The sequence below is a fragment of the Triticum aestivum genome, chromosome 5B (genome assembly GCF_018294505.1).
Source record: "Triticum aestivum cultivar Chinese Spring chromosome 5B, IWGSC CS RefSeq v2.1, whole genome shotgun sequence".
Classification (NCBI taxonomy): Eukaryota; Viridiplantae; Streptophyta; class Magnoliopsida; order Poales; family Poaceae; genus Triticum; species Triticum aestivum.
Window position 1 is genome coordinate 637,364,846 of NC_057807.1, and position 17,393 is coordinate 637,382,238.

Genomic DNA, 17,393 nt, shown 5'->3' on the forward strand with positions numbered 1-17,393 from the left:
TCAAGTTTAATTAGACGTAGTACGTACCGGAGACAGACCATAGTCGACCACCTAGCTAGTTCCTCGATCTCTAGCTAGCTCGACCCATACGTGCACAGTTCACGGTACGTGCCCCACGAGCAAACGCCGACGCACGCGCAATCTAGCCAGCAGCCACTTCCCCAACTAACTCCCGTTAATCACCCTCGATCCACCACGTTGCCACGACCGCCGTACGCACCACCCTGATCTTCTGGATCGATCCGGCGTACATTTCACCACCGTACCTGACCAGTGAATGATCACTTGATCAGTAGGTACCCGTACCACATGTACACTTGGCTCTCTCCGTGCGTAACATCTATATATAGCCAAGCCCAGGCACACCACGTCGTCACACGCAAACCACACGACCGACGACACGACTAAAACGGAAGAGTCGCCACACGAGTGTGACAGTACTTTCACTCGCGATCAAGCCATGGCTTTCGCGGCTCGCCGTAGCGGTGGTGGTGCACTGTTGATGACGCTGGTCGTGGCGGCGGTGGCCGGGCTGGCCGGCGCGGACTTCGCGGCGGACAAGGCGGAGTGCGCGGACAAGCTGATGGGTCTGGCGACGTGCCTGACGTACGTGCAGCTGACGGCGACGGCGCGCACGCCCACGCCGGACTGCTGCTCCGGGTTCCGGCAGGTGCTGGGCACCAGCAAGCGGTGCATGTGCATCCTGGTCAAGGACCGCGACGAGCCGGCGCTCGGGATCAAGGTCAACATCACCCGCGCCATGAACCTCCCCTCCGTCTGCAACATCGCCGCCACCTTCTCCGACTGCCCCAGTACGTAACGCACTACTACTCGTAGTCCCATAGGATCGGCCGGTTTGCCGGTGGTGGTGCTGCGCCACCGTGCGTGCATGGCTGCATGCTGAATAAGTATTTGACTGGTTTTGGATGCAGAGATCATCAACATGTCGCCGGACTCCAAAGAGGCGGAGATCTTCAAGCAGTATGCGCGTGAGCACGAGGGCAAGAACGCCGCCACCACTTCGCCCGCTGCCGCCGCCGCCGCCACCGGTACTCCTCTAGCCAGTTAACCGGCACTACTAACATTTTGTTCGGATCATACACGCACGTAACATACTGCTACAGTAGTAGTCTAGTACTAGTACTAACATGAGACTGGAAGAACGTACCCTACATGCATGCATGGCACACTCTACGCAACGCACATGGGATGGGGGCATGGGCTTCCTGGCTTCCCGCTGCTTGCTTGCACGAGCGCGACATGAACGGCCGGGTGACGGGTCGACGTGGACCAGTGTGACCGCGAGCGACCACAAGGCTCTGCACTTATGCTGAGAAAGATATGGGCAACAGTACGCATTCATTTCACAAGCCGTGCATTGCATGCATGTACGGTCCACCCAACTGTGCACGTGTCGTGTACCCGCCAGCCGCTATTTGGACCGTCTTAACTGAACTTGGTGCCCACTTTCAAAAAAAAAAAACCTGAACTTGGTGGCCTGGGTAGCACGTAGTACTACGTGTAGCTGGCTAGCTGCAGCGACCTGCAGACCACCATATGCTCCCCTCTAAATAAATACAAGACGTTTTTTTTCACTAAAGTAGTGACCTAGAACGTTTATAAAGTTTACTTGGCACGCTGCTCATTACGTACTCAGTAACGACTTCATGTAATTGTACCGGCAGCACGCGTGCATGCATGCACGATTCCGTTCGCTACGTTACCGACGTACGTTAAGCGCGTGCGCTTTTTTGGCCACCTGATCAGTTCTGGTGCTCTTGCAGTAAAAAGGAAAGAATCTGTGTGTAACTTCCGTGTACGCCTTGGCCGTGGGTTGTTGCAGGTACCACCAGCAGGAAGAGCGCGGACGCGACGTCCGGCGCAGGGAGGCGCACGGTGGTCTTCGCCGTCGTCTTCTCGGCTCTGCTTGCCTCCGTCCTTGTTCTCGCATGATGATAGGCTTTGGCTGCGGCTGCAGGGAAAGGGACCAAGACACTCTTAAGTGTATTCGGCCTTCTGTTCGGCTTTCAGTTCGCTATGTAGCTGAGTGAATCCTCGCGGTAAAAAATGTTGCGCAGTTAGTGGGTTGCAAGTTTTTCTTCTCTCCCTCTCCTTCTCTCTTGTTGTTGCGAATGCTGAGTTGCCTCCCTGATCAGTTGATGTTGCAACTTGCAACTGTCCTACCGAAATTTCAAGATCTTGGGTCGACTACGATCAAGAGTTTCTCCCTTTTCTTTTTTCCTTTCGGGAGAAAGTGGTTGTGCAATCAATATGGGTAATTATTTTCTTAGATGATACTGGTACTGCCTCGATGTTCTATTAAGAATACACACAAGAATTGTGTGTTTTTTCATTGAGAGAGAGAGGGGAAAAAGATCATTTTACAACAGACGTTGGGTAAAGCCACAAGCGGCTACCCAGCCCCGCCACACCACGATCTCCGCGCGCCTTTGCCATTGTCCAGAGAGCTATGCCTGAGTGGGGTCAATGACAACTGTAGGAGTGAAAGAATATCATAAGACTTTGGCGGTTGAGGTGTCAATTCAACAACACTTGTGGCAAAAAATTGCTCAAGAAAACTTAACAGCAGCGAGACAATCGAGTTATTTGATTGTTGTATGTTGCAAAAAAAGTAAATATGACTAGAAAATACCCATCACTTCCAAGTATCAACTATTAAAGGGAGCAAACAGTTACAGAAAACATATACTTCCTCCGTTCTTAAATATAAGTCTTTGGAGAGATTTCACTATGTGTTGGAAATATGCCCTAGAGGCAATAATAAATTAGTTATTATTATTATATTTCTTTGTTCATGATAATCGTTTATTATCCATGCTATAATTGTATTGATAGGAAACTCAGATACATGTGTGGGTACATAGACAACACCATGCCCTAGTAAGCCTCTAGTTGACTAGCTCGTTGATCAATAGATGGTTACGGTTTCCTGACCATGGACATTGGATGTCGTTGATAACGGGATCACATCATTAGGAGAATAATGTGATGGACAAGACCCAATCATAAGCCTAGCATAAAGATCGTGTAGTTCGTATGCTAAATCTTCTCTAATGTCAAGTATCATTTCCTTAGACCATGAGATTGTGCAACTCCCTGATACCGTAGGAATGCTTTGAGTGTACCAAACGTCACAACGTAACTGGGTGCCTATAAAGGTGCACTACGGGTATCTCCGAAAGTGTCTGTTGGGTTGGCATGAATCGAGACTGGGATTTGTCACTCTGGTTGACGGAGAGGTATCTCTGGGCCCACTCGGTAGGACATCATCATAATGTGCACAATGTGACCAAGGGGTTGATCACGGGATGATGTGTTACTGAACGAGTAAAGAGACTTGCCGGTAACGAGATTGAACAAGGTATCGGCATACCGACAATCGAATCTCGGGCAAGTACAAATACCGCTAGACAAAGGGAATTGTATACGGGATCGATTGAGTCCTTGACATCATGGTTCATCCGATGAGATCATCGTGGAACATGTGGGAGCCAACATGGGTATCCAGATCCCATTGTTGGTTATTGACCGGAGAACGTCTCGGTCATGTCTGCATGGTTCCCGAACCCGTAGGGTCTACACACTTAAGGTTCGATGACGCTAGGGTTATAAAGGAAGTTTATATGTGGTTACCGAATGTTGTTCGGAGTCCCGAATGAGATCCCGGACGTCACGAGGAGTTCCAGAATGGTCCGGAGGTAAAGATTTATATATGGGAAGTCCTATTTTGGTCACCGGAAAAGTTTCGGGTGTTATCGGTAATGTACTGGGACCACCGAGAGGGTCCCGGGGGTCCACCAAGTGGGGCCACCGGCCCCAGAGGGCTGTATGGGCCAAGTGTGGGAGGGGACCAGCCCCAGGTGGGCTGGTGCGCCCCCCGACAAGGGCCCAAGGCGCCTAGGGTTTGGGGAGGGGGTGCTTCCACCTGACTTGGGGGGCAAGTTTCCCCCCTCTCCCCCCTTGGCCGCACCCTAGATGGGTTTTGGGGGCAGCCGCACCCCTTGGGGTGGGAACCCTAGGGGAGGCGCAGCCCCCTCCCTCTCCCCTATATATAGTTGAGGTATTTGGGGCTGCATACACATGAGTTTTGACCTCTCCCGGGCGCAGCCCTACCTCTCTCCCTCCTCCTCTCTCGCAGTGCTTGGCGAAGCCCTGCAGGATTGCCACTCTCCTCCATCACCACCACGCCGTCGTGCTGCTGCTGGACGGAGTCTTCCCCAGCCTCTCCCTCTCTCCTTGCTGGATCAAGGCATGGGAGACGTCACCAGGCTGCATGTGTGTTGAACGCGGAGGTGCCGTCCGTTCGGCACTAGGATCTCCGATGATTTGGATCACGATGAGTACGACTCCTTCAACCCCATTCTCTTGAACGCTTCCGCTTAGCGATCTACAAGGGTATGTAGATGCACTCTCTTCTCTCTCGTTGCTAGTCTCTCCATAGATAGATCTTGGTGACTTGTAGGAAAATTTTGAATTTCTGCTACGTTCCCCAACAGTGGCATCATGAGCTAGGTCTATTGCGTAGATTCTATGCACGAGTAGAACACAAAGTAGTTGTGGGCGTTGATTTTGTTCAATATGCTTACCATTACTAGTCCAATCTTGATTCGGCGGCATTGTGGGATGAAGCGGCCCGGACCGACCTTACACGTACACTTACATGAGACAGGTTCCACCGACTGACATGCACTTGTTGCATAAGGTGGCTAGCGGGTGCCAGTCTCTCCCACTTTAGTCGGATCGGATTCGATGAAAAGGGTCCTTATGAAGGGTAAATAGCAATTGACATATCACGCTGTGGTTTTTGCGTAGGTAAGAAACGTTCTTGCTAGAAACCCATAGCAGCCACGTAAAACATGCAACCAACAATTAGAGAACGTCGAACTTGTTTTTGCAGGGTATGCTATGTGATGTGATATGGCCAAAAAGAATGTGATGAATGATATGTGATGTATGAGATTGATCATGTTCTTGTAATAGGAATCACGACTTGCATGTCGATGAGTATGACAACCGGCAGGAGCCATAGGAGTTGTCTTAATTTATTGTATGACCTGCGTGTCATTGAACAACGCCATGTAATTACTTTACTTTATTGCTAACCGGTAGTCATAGTAGTAGAAGTAATAAGTTGGCGAGACAACTTCATGGAGACACGATGATGGAGATCATGGTGTCATGCCGGTGACGATGATGATCATGGAGCCCCGAAGATGGAGATCAAAAGGAGCAAAATGATATTGGCCATATCATGTCACTTTTTGATTGTATGTGATGTTTATCATGTTTATGCATCTTATTTGCTTAGAACGACGGTAGTAAATAAGATGATCCCTCATTAAAATTTCAAGAAAGTGTTCCCTCTAACCGTGCACCATTGCGAAAGTTCGTCGTTTCGAAGCACCACGTGATGATCGGGTGTGATAGATTCTAACGTTCACATACAACGGGTGTAAGACCGATTTACACACGCAAAACACTTAGGTTGACTTGACGAGCCTAGCATGTACAGACATGGCCTCGGAACACAAGAGACCGAAAGGTCGAGCATGAGTCGTATGGTAGATACGATCAACATGAAGATGTTCACCGATGATGACTAGTCCGTCTCACGTGATGATCGGACACGACCTAGTTGACTCAGATCATGTAATCACTTAGATGACTAGAGGGATGTCTATCTGAGTGGGAGTTCATAAGATGAACTTAATTATCCTGAACATAGTCAAAAGGTTTTTGCAAATTATGTCGTAGCTCACGCTATAGTTCTACTGTTTAGATATGTTCCTAGAGAAAAATTAGTTGAAAGTTGATAGTAGCAGTTATGCGGACTAGGTCCGTAAACTGAGGATTGTCCTCATTACTGCGTAGAAAGATTATGTCCTTAATGCACCGCTCAGTGTGCTGAACCCCGAACGTCGTCTGTGATGTTGCGAACATCTAACATACACGTTTTGATAACTATGTGATAGTCCAGTTAAATGGTTTAGAGTTGAGGCACCAAAGACGTTTTCGAAACATCGCGGAACATATGAGATGTTTCGAGGGCTGAAATTGGGATTTCAGGCTCGTGCCCACGTCAAGAGGTATAAGACCTCCGACGATTTTCTTAGCCTGCAAACTAAGGGAGAAACGCTCAATCATTGAGCTTGTGCTCAGATTGTCTGAGTACAACAATCACTTGAATCGAGTGGGAGTTGATCTTCCAGATGAGATAGTGATGTTTCTCCAAAGTCATTGCCACCAAGCTGCTAGAGCTTCATGATGAACTATAACATATCAGGGATAGATATGATGATCCTTGAGATATTCGCGATGTTTGACACCGCGAAAGTAGAAATCAAGAAGGAGCATCAATTGTTGATGGTTGGAGAAACCACTAGTTTCAAGAAGGGCAAGGGCAAGAAGGGATACTTCATGAAACGGCAAATCAGCTGCTGCTCTAGTGAAGAAACCCAAGGTTGAACCCAAACCCGAGACTAAGTGCTTCTGTAATAAGGGGAACAACCACTAGAGCAGAATTACCCTAGATACTTGGTAGATGAGAAGGCTAGCAAGGTCGATAAAAGTATATTGGATATACATTATGTGAATGTGTACTTTACTAGTACTCCTAGTAGCACCAGGGTATTAGATACCGGTTCGGTTGCTAAGTGTTAGTAACTCGAAATAAAAGCTACGGAATAAACGGAGACTAGCTAAAGGTGAGCTAACGATATGTGTTGGAAGTGTTTCCAAGGTTGATGTAATCAAACATCGCACACTCCCTCTACCATCGAGATTGGTGTTAAACCTAAATAATTGTTATTTTGTGTTTGCGTTGAGCGTAGACATGATTGGATTATGTCTGTCACAATACGGTTATTCATTTAAGGAGAATAATGGTTACTCTGTTTATTTGAATAATACCTTCAATGGTCTTGCACCTAAAATGAATGGTTTATTGAATCTCGATCGTAATGATACACATTTTCATGCCAAAAGATATAAGATAGTAATGATAGGACCACTTACTTGTGGCACTGCCATGTAAGTCATATTGGTATAAAAACGCATGAAGAAGCTCCATGTTGATGGATCTTTGGACTCACTCGTTTTTGAAAAGTTTGAGACATGCAAGCCATGTCTATTAGTGTATACGCATGAAGAAACTCCATGCAGATGGATCGTCTGGACTCACTTGATTTTGAATCGCTTGAGAAATGCAAATCATACCACATGGGCAAGATGACTGAAAAGCCTAGTTTTTAGTAAAATGGAACAAGATAGCAACTTGTTGGAAGTAACACATTTTGATGTGTGCAGTCCAATGAGTGCTGAGGCATGCAGTGAATATTGTTATGTTCTTACTTCACGGATGATTTAAGTAGATACTGAGTATATTAACTTGATGAAACACAAGTCTGAATTATTGAATGGTTCAAGTAATTTCAGAGTGAAGTTGAAGATCATCGTGACAAGAAGATAAAATGTCCATGATATGATCATTGAGATGAGTATCTGAGTTACAAGCTTTGGCACGTAATTAAGACATTGTGGAAATTGTTTCACAATTAATACCGCCTGGAACACCATAGTGTGATGGTGTGTCCGAACATCATAGTTGCACCCTATTGGATATGGTGCGTACCATGATGTCTCTTATCGAATTACCACTATCGTTCATGGGTTAGGCATTAGAGACAACCACATTCACTTTAAATAGGGCACCACGTAATTCCGTTGAGATGACACCGTGTGAACTATGGTTTAGAGAAACCTAAGTTGTCGTTTCTTAAAAGGTTTGGGGCTGCGACGCTTATGTGAAAAAGTTTCAGGTTGATAAGCTCGGACCCAAAGCGGATAAAATGCATCTTCATAGGACACCCAAAACAGTTGGGTATACCTCCTAATTCAGATCCGAAAGCAATAGGGATTGTTTCTTGAATCGGGTCCTTTCTCGAGGAAAAGTTTTCTCGAAAGAATTGAGTGGGAGGATGGTGGAGACTTGATGAGGTTATTGAACCATCACTTCAACAAGTGTGTAGCAGGGCACATGAAGTTGTTCATGTGACACCTACACCAATTGAAGTGGAAGCTGATGATAGTGATCATGATGCTTCGGATCAAGTCACTACCGGACCTCGTAGGTCGACAAGGACGCGTACTACTTCAGAGTGGTACGCAATCCTGTCTTAGAGGTCATGTTGCTAGACAACAATGAGTCAGTCAAGGGGTACAGGAATGATCCAGGAACGGATCATTGGACAACAGTCAAAATTGTCCTTGGAGTAAATAAGGACATGTTTCTCGATTATGGAGGTGATAAAGAGTTCGGCGTAAAGGGTTACGTCGATGCAAGCTTTAACACCTATCCGAGTGACTCTGAGTAGCAAACCGGATACGTATAGTGGAGCAACCATTTGGAATAGCTTCAAGTGGAGCGTGGAAGCAGCATTTACAATATGACCTAGAGATTTGCGAAGTACACACGGATCTGAATGTTGCAGACCCGTTGACTAAAACCTCTCTCACAAGCAAAACATGATCAAACCCAGAACTCATTGAGTCTTAATCACATGGTGATGTGAACTAGTTTAGTGACACTAGTAAACTCTTTGGATGTTGGTCACATGGCGATGTGACCTATCAGTGTTAATCACATGGTGATGTGAACTAGATTATTGACTCTAGTGCAAGTGGGAGACTGTTGGAAATATGCCCTAGAGGCAATAATAAATTAGTTATTATTATTATATTTCCTTGTTCATGATAATCGTTTATTATCCATGCTATAATTGTATTGATAGGAAACTCAGATACATGTGTGGGTACATAGACAACACCATGTCCCTAGTAAGCCTCTAGTTGACTAGCTCGTTGATCAATAGATGGTTACGGTTTCCTGACCATGGACATTGGATGTCATTGATAACGGGATCATATCATTAGGAGAATGATGTGATGGACAAGACCCAATCCTAAGCCTAGCGCAAAGATCGTGTAGTTCATATGCTAAAGCTTCTCTAATGTCAAGTATCATTTACTTAGACCATGAGATTGTGCAACTCCCAGATATCGTAGGAATGCTTTGGGTGTACTAAACGTCACAACGTAACTGGGTGGCTATAAAGGTGCACTACGGGTATCTCCGAAAGTGTCTGTTGGGTTGGCACGAATCGAGACTGGGATTTGTCACTCCGGTTGACGGAGAGGTATCTCTAGGCCCACTCGGTAGGACATCATCATAATGTGCACAATGTGACCAAGGGGTTGATCACGGGATGATGTGTTACGGAACGAGTAAAGAGACTTGCCGGTAACGAGATTGAACAAGGTATCGGCATACCGACAATCGAATCTCGGGTAAGTACAAATACCGCTAGACAAAGGGAATTGTATACGGGATCGATTGAGTCCTTGACATCATGGTTCATCCGATGAGATCATCGTGGAACATGTGGGAGCCAACATGGGTATCCAGATCCCGATGTTGGTTATTGACCGGAGAACGTCTCGGTCATGTCTGCATGGTTCCCGAACCCGTAGGGTCTACACACTTAAGGTTCGATGACGCTAGGGTTATAAAGGAAGTTTGTATGTGGTTACCGAATATTTTTTGGAGTCCCGGATGAGACCCCAGATGTCACGAGGAGTTCCGGAATGGTCCGGAGGTAAAGATTTATATATGGGAAGTCCTGTTTTGGTCACTGGAAAAGTTTTGGGTGTTATCGATAATGTACCGGGACCACCGGGAGGGTCCCGGGGGTCCACCAAGTGGGGCCACCGGCCCCAGAGGGCTGCATGGGCCAAGTGTGGGAGGGGACCAGCCCCAGGTGGGCTGGTGCGCCCCCCCACAAGGGCCCAAGGCGCCTAGGGTTTGGGGAGGGGGTGCTTCCACCTGACTTGGGGGGGCAAGTTTCCCCCTTCTTCCCCCTTGGCCGCACCCTAGATGGGTTTTGGGGGCAGCCGCACCCCTTGGGGTGGGAACCCTAGGGGAGGCGCAGCCCCCTCCCTCTCCCCTATATATAATTGTGGTATTTGGGGCTGCATACACATGAGTTTTGACCTCTCCCTGGCGCAGCCCTACCTCTCTCCCTCCCCCTCTCTCGCGGTGCTTGGCGAAGCCCTGCAGGATTGCCACGCTCCTCCTTCACCACCACGCCGTCGTGCTGCTGCTGGACGGAGTCTTCCCCAACCTCTCCCTCTCTCCTTGCTGGATCAAGGCATGGGAGACGTCACCGGGCTGCATGTGTGTTGAACGCGGAGGTGCCGTCCGTTCGACACTAGAATCTCCGGTGATTTGGATCACGATGAGTACGACTCCTTCAACCCCGTTCTCTTGAACGCTTCCGCTTAGCGATCTACAAGGGTATGTAGATGCACTCTCCTCTCTCTCGTTGCTAGTCTCTCCATAGATAGATCTTGGTGACTCGTAGGAAAATTTTGAATTTCTGCTACGTTCCCTAACACTATGAACAACATATGAAGCAAAATGAGTGAATCTACCTTAAAATGCATCTATATACATCCATATGTGGTCGATAGTGAAATCTCTACAAAGACTTATATTTAGGAACGGAGGGAGTACATGGCGATGGATAATGCGTGCGTTGCATGGACGGCATGAATCATAACATAGTGCAAATTACATGGGCATGCTTCCTGACTCATATTCTCTAACTTTTGTAGCATGTAGTATCGTATTTCTAAGAACTTGCCCAACATGTATTTTCCTACTCTCCCATGTCACCAGGGTCACAATTGAAACTAAAGGTAGTTATGATGTCTTTTTTGCAAGGCAAATAGATCAAAATATTGTTTTTTTATGAATACATGAACTTCTCAAATTAAAGCACCGCATGTTGATATCATGGCATGTCATCCTCGGGGTCGCCGGTTGAGACTATAATAGGTGCATACAACTTTGCAGGTACAACCCAAACACATAGATATTCTATAAAATGTGGTTCTAATAGGAGACCATACTACTCTGGCCCTAATAATAGGCATTTAGATAACAAAATCATAGCAATGTTATTTCAGTAGCAAATAACCATACCATGGATCAGAACCCTAAAGATTTTATTACTGTTACATGATTGACACCATCCAATTCACATCCATCATATGTGCCTACATTCAATTACTCACACATGGATAGTAAAACATGATAGAGATGGAGGGGTGGAGAATGAGTTTATAGAGTCGATGGCAAAGAATCCCACTCTCCGGAGGTGGAATCAGCCTCCAGACATCCCTCCAGCAAAGAATGTATCTTGGCTAGATGCTAAAGTAGTGGATGAAGGTGTGACATTACTTCTAATGTCTTTGCTACCGTGGTCCGATGCAAACTTGATCACTACTTTGACATATGGCAAGAGTACCGTCACTGCAAGCAAGATTAGACAACACTGTTATCATACGATCAACTTGAGAAGAAAAGTACCGCCGAAGGTATTGGAAGCAGTGAAGGTGTTGGGCCTTGTGACCAGGTATAATCAAGGTAGTAGAAAGGAGAAGGATAGGCAAAACAAGAAGAAGGGGTTGTAGTGCTACCATTGTAAGGAATATGGTTGCATAAGGAGGTAGTGCCCAACGTTGAAGAAGACTGATGGAACTGCTAGTGGGGTAGCATGTTCACATAGTGATTCAGATGATGACATGCTGACCAGATGAAGGGAGCAGTCCAATGAAGTGTGAATGTTAGATACAACGATCTCCTATCATGTGACGCCTAAATAAGAGTGGTTCAGTACCTAAAAGTCCGATGATATTGGAGGCAATGATGTGCCTAGTACATTGTGGGCATTGGAGATGTCAAGATCAAGACTAATGATGGTGTTGATGAACATGTGAAGGGATGTTAGACACGTGCCAAACGTATAGAGAGCTCTCAATTCGCTTGGCAAACCTTATGATGATGGTTATGTCTACAAGGTAGAAAGGGACAAGAAGACCATGATATGATCAAGAAGGACAACAAGCATGCGACGAAGGAAAGAGGACCAATAAAAATACGATGAGTTGTGAGACGGATAGCTCCCCCTCCCCTCTCCCGAGCCATTTCCATGCACGGCTTAGGAGGGCAAACCCTAGCGCCGCCAGCCTTCTTCCGTAAGCCCCTCCCCACGTCGCCGCCTGGGTGCGCCGCCGGACTAAGGCCGCTAGCGTCGTCGTCGGCAGGGTTTCTTCTCCCCTCTCTCGGTGGCGGGGTGAGGCGGGTGCTCGGTGACGAGCGGCGGCGGCGAGCTGGCGTAGGGCGCGGCAACGCTGAGGCGTGTGCTGGTGGCGGAAGCACTGGTGCAGTGGGCTAGACACGAGACAAAAAGAGACGGTAGGTGCTTGTGGAAAGGTGACCACGACCGATCGTGGCGCGACAATCGAGATGAATCTGATGGCCTCGGTGTGCGTGTCCTTGATCTCCAGATTCAGTACATGGTGAGGTGTGCTCATAGTCATGCCCTCAGGATTAGCCACAATGATGAGCCTCATTAACAAAAAGTGGTCTCTTCCGTGTACTTTCTGCGACGAATCTTCCGCGTATTTTCTAATATCCCCATCCCTAGGGGTTTGTCATAGTCGTTCGGTTAGGCATGAATGACACACAGCATTCGCCGTCTGTAGCGTTAGTGCTGAATTTTATACTAGTAGAAGTCATGCATGCACGTGTTTGAAATGTGCATATCGCTTGTCTTCTAAGAAAGGTTCTGTCAAGTTCCTGCAGAAACCGCTGGCCGGGGCCTATGCTGCACTGTCCCATGACTGCAGCTCCAGCGTGTACGCACCGCAGGCATGGCGCTGGCTAACTCGGACAGTTTAACCAAAACGATAATTGAACAGGTCTTCGTTTGTTAGAAAAAAAAGAGAATAGGGCTAACTTTTAATTAATGGCTAGTCGTATTCTCCTCCAAAACCTTCCACGGGGAGTCTGAACATAAGTCTGATCCACTACTGTTAGTTGGACCAGAGTTCATGTGTCTTACAACATCTACAGCCGGAGGTAGCTAATCAAATCCCCAACACGTAGACAGTGATCAATCACCTTTCAAATGCATGCGTTCACATCCATGTACCTTAAAGCCGGTCCTCCAAATCCATGCAACATAAGCGAAACTATGTAAAGGATGATACCAAACAGAGCATCAAACGGACATAGAACAACGAAGTCGCATACTGGCATAGATGAACATCACAGTTCATCGGACCAAAATATAGAATTCATCGTCGGACGGTCAGAAATCTACTAAAATCAACTTAATAACTTAACTAAACGGAGAAGAGCAGAGAAAATCACCTTTTCATCGTTGGATAGTCGTTGGTGCAGTTGTACCACTCCGTGTAGGCGTAGGCGTCCGGAGGGGTGTCGTCGACAGGGCTGGAGCCGTGGGAGCCATCAGAGAGGTCGGAGTCCTCGTCGAAGAGATGCCGCCAGCCATCCCCCGAACCGCGCGTTCATGCACCTTCTCTAGCTGAGCGGCACTGGCTCTGGCGGCGCCCTCTCCCGCTCTGACTGCTCGATGGCGAGCCAGAGCGCCATGGTGTTCCTGGGGTGGAGATGCCACACATTGGTCTCTATCGTAGTGAGTTACCGACCGAGGAGCAAGTCCTCTGGATCTACCGACGCGCTTCATGCCGGACCGGCGCGAGGACATTTCATCCGTTGTCACTGCCCTCTCCCTCGCCCACTACCTTTCGCTGCGGCCCGCGCCTCTGATTCAGACGCCCGACACCGTCCGGAGTTGGTAGAGAAGGCGGAGAGTTGCGCTGAGCGGCGGATCGGGCGACAGGGGGGCAACACAGGGCCAGAGCTTTCGATGCCGCCTGGTCCTAGCCGTGACCAGTGCAACGCGATGCGGAGGGCAAGCTCCTCTACATCGTCCGGTTCCGCGTCGTGTAACAAGGACTCCTACTTCATGGGGTTGTCGACGGAGGATCCCTAGCCAGACGCTACGCTATTGCCGTTGCTCGCCATGGATCAAAAGTGGAGTGGTCAGGGAGAGGAGGAGACGGAGAGAAGTGGAGTGGAGTGAGTTGGTTTGAGTGAGGTCTAGATTTCGTCTGGGTGAGGATTTATATGGTGTCTGGATGGGCCGGTTCGACATGACAGACGCGTCCGGTCTTCCCATACCTGCCTTAGATTTGGGCTAGGTTTGACGTGCGCCGATCAGCCCGACGTTCGTGGCCGGTTTGGAAAGGCTCGCTGCTTCACGGTTTTGTGGCTGGGCACAGATCGGGCCATCCGCCTGGTCAATTAAGGGAGTACGGCTGCAAATGCTCTCACTCATCTCATTTTTCTCACGAGCCGTCTGTCCCACTGTGTTATAGGCCATTGTCCAAATTTCATGACTATGGTTGAACAATTGGCACCCCATTCGATGTCTCTGGACACGTTCAAACGTGTACACGGACATTTGGTAACCCATGTTAGGCGATTCGCATTGGAGTTGCCCTAAGAAATGTGACATCTTTTGGATATGCTTGCCGTGTCCGATTAGAACTTTTGCTCACATGATTTTCAAGTCTGATTGGACGTCCGTACCGTAGCTCTCGACCTCTAGCTAGCTTGCTCGACCCATACATGATACATGTACAGTCCACAGTACGTACGCGCCCCACGAGGCCACGAGCAAACGCACACCCACGCAATCTAGAGCCACCTCCCCAACTAACTCCAAAGTCTCCATTTAATCACCCTCTCCATGATCAATCACATTGCGACACTGCCGTGCGTGCGTACGTATCCTCTATATATACCCGAGCCCAGCCACAGCCACAGCACCACGTCGTCTCACGCAAACCGCACGATCGATCTCTCGAGTCTGTCATCCATCGTCGGCGTCGCACGCACGCAAGAGAAACCCACAAAATTCACCAGCCAACTGTGGCAGTGCGGTCAAGCTAGGTAGCAGGTAGCCATGGCGGCTCGGCGTAGTGGTGCGGTGGTGGCGGCGTTGATGGCCGTGCTGGTCGGGCTCGCGGGCGCGGACTTCGCGGCGGACCGGGCGGAGTGCGCGGACAAGCTGATGGGGCTGGCGACGTGCCTCACGTACGTGCAGCTGGCGGCGACGGCGCGGTCGCCCACGCCGGACTGCTGCTCCGGGTTCCGGCAGGTGCTGGGCGCCAGCAAGAAGTGCCTGTGCGTGCTGGTCAAGGACCGCGACGAGCCCACCCTCGGGATCAAGTTCAACGTCACCCGCGCCATGAACCTCCCCTCCGCCTGCAACATCCCGGCCACCTTCTCCGACTGCCCAAGTACGTAGAGTATTCATATCCGGCCTGCCGGTGCTGCTGCGCCTCCGTACGTTCATTCTAATAAGCCAGTTGCTTTTGGGTGCGGTGCAGAGATCCTCAACATGTCGCCGGACTCCAAGGAGGCCGAGATCTTCAAGCAGTACGGGATCGAGCACGAGGGCAAGAACGCCACCGCCGCCGGCGCCTCCACCACCGGTAAATTATACATACTCCTCTGGACACTTAACTAGCATATCCTTGTCAAATAAATCACCATATCCTCCCCCCTCGTCTTCATCTCGCCACCGCTGTCGTCGTCATCTACCCACGCCTCCGACGCTGGCCTAATACTCATCTGCCACGGCGGCACCGCCGCCACCCCTCCCTGTCCGCCGTGTCGCCTCCTTGGCCGAGCTGCAGCTTAGACCACCCTGCACTCGTACCCAAACCTGTCAACCTCTGCCTCGCCTCCGCCAACGACACGCGCCGCTGTCTCTGACTCGGGACTGTGCTTCCTCAACGCTCTTGGAGTATTAGTTTAAGGAGGGAGTACTAAAATCGACCGAAGCGAACTTTTTCAGTCGCCTAAGAAATAGCAAACGCGTGTCAATCATACACGCGCATGCGTAGCATGAGGCCGGAAGAACGTACACCGCACGGCACACTCTACACACTGCACACAGCATATGGCATGGGCAGGAGCAGGCGAGGAGCTTCCCGCTGCTCGGTTGCACGATTGCGACGTGAACGAGCGTGTGACCGCGAGCGACCACGCGACTCTGCAGTTATGCCGAGAAAGATACTGGCAACAGCGCGCATTCATTTCTAGCCGGAGGTTAGTGGTGGCGGGATCAGTCAATGCCCTGCATGGTATGCATGGCCCGCCTAACAGCGGACGCGTCCTGACAGTCGTGTACCCAGCCGGCCGGTGTTCGGTGCCTGATCTTAACTGAACTTGGCGGGTAACCACTAACCATAACTGTACCTAAATCTCTGTTTGAAAAGAAATGGACACTGTACCTAAATCTGTGGTGCTTTTGCAGTACTAAAACCAGCATCCTGTTCAGCACTGTAGAAAACAATCACTCGTGAATAACTTAACGTTGTCGTACGCCTTGGCCGTGGCTGGTTGCAGGTACCTCCGGCGGGAAGAGCGCCGACGCGGCGGCCGGCGCAGGGAGGCACGCGGTGGCCTTCGCCGTCGTCGTCTCGGCGCTGCTCGCCTCCCTCTTTGTTCTCGCGTGATGTTAGGCTGCAGCGGCAGCAGGGAGGGACCGGAGATCAGAAGTCGGGACACCCGGCGGTGTCCGTATGACTGGGCTGTGCAATTTTCAGCATGGGCCTTAAGTTTGGTCAAGCAGAGGGCCCATTGATTGCTGTGTAGTGAGTGAGTGAGTGAGTGAATTCTAAGAGAAGGAAAAGTGTATTGTAGTGAGTGAGTTGCCTGCCTCTCCGGTTCCTGTTTAATCCCTTTCTTGTCCTCTTTTATTTTTCCGGATAGTGAGTTGACTGTCGGATCAGTTGATGTTGGAAGCTTACAATTGTCCTACCGAAATTTCTCTTCCTTTTCCTTCCATTTTCTGGAGCAAGAGAGTGTGTAATTAATATGGGTACTTCATATATTTTTAGACGATTGTGTATTTTACAGTGGTGTGCTGTTACATGCTCGAATCTGGAAGAATGTCAACTCTTTTATTCCTCATTACAAGAAATACCCGTTAATGACTAAAATTTAATGACCGCAGTCAAATTGGTCGTAGATCTATGACCGAAAATGATCATTGAGTGTGTGTAGGGTCCAAACCATCGTTCCATCAAGACTAAATTGTGTCATCATAATAAGCTATAACACATTAATAAGATCGTAGATTCTTATGGTGGAGGTAACTAGACGACACCTAATCATATTTGCCTACCCGTCGTGTTTATATGACACTTTCCACTTTAGTTGTATGTAAGTTGCATGTTTTTTAAATTTGTGTAAGTCAATTTTGTGACCGTTGATTCATTTAGCAAGATTTGTATTGTCCTCTTTCCCCTTGTGTTCTTTAGTAAATTTTTGGGCTTAATTTTTCACTTGCCGCTGATCTTCTTATTGGGCTTGGAGCTTGCTACCCATTGCCTATTTTTTATGCATTTTTCTTCTATACTTTCTTTTC

General features: G+C 48.6%; 2 protein-coding genes across 2 annotated transcripts; both read left to right on the forward strand.

The window, feature by feature from the left end:
- The first annotated feature begins 384 nt into the window (after nt 1-384).
- LOC123113811 (non-specific lipid transfer protein GPI-anchored 13-like) lies at nt 385-2,290 on the forward strand. The gene is made up of 3 exons (XM_044535123.1): nt 385-812; nt 933-1,049; nt 1,844-2,290. Exons 1-3 carry the CDS (start codon nt 461-463, stop codon nt 1,951-1,953), a joined length of 579 nt encoding a protein of 192 aa, XP_044391058.1. The 5' UTR covers nt 385-460; the 3' UTR covers nt 1,954-2,290.
- Nucleotides 2,291-14,767: 12,477 nt separating this feature from the next.
- Nucleotides 14,768-16,881, forward strand: LOC123113812 (non-specific lipid transfer protein GPI-anchored 14). The gene is made up of 3 exons (XM_044535124.1): nt 14,768-15,255; nt 15,346-15,450; nt 16,370-16,881. The coding sequence occupies exons 1-3, from the start codon at nt 14,919-14,921 to the stop codon at nt 16,477-16,479; spliced, it is 552 nt and encodes a 183-aa protein (XP_044391059.1). The 5' UTR covers nt 14,768-14,918; the 3' UTR covers nt 16,480-16,881.
- Nucleotides 16,882-17,393: the final 512 nt, after the last annotated feature.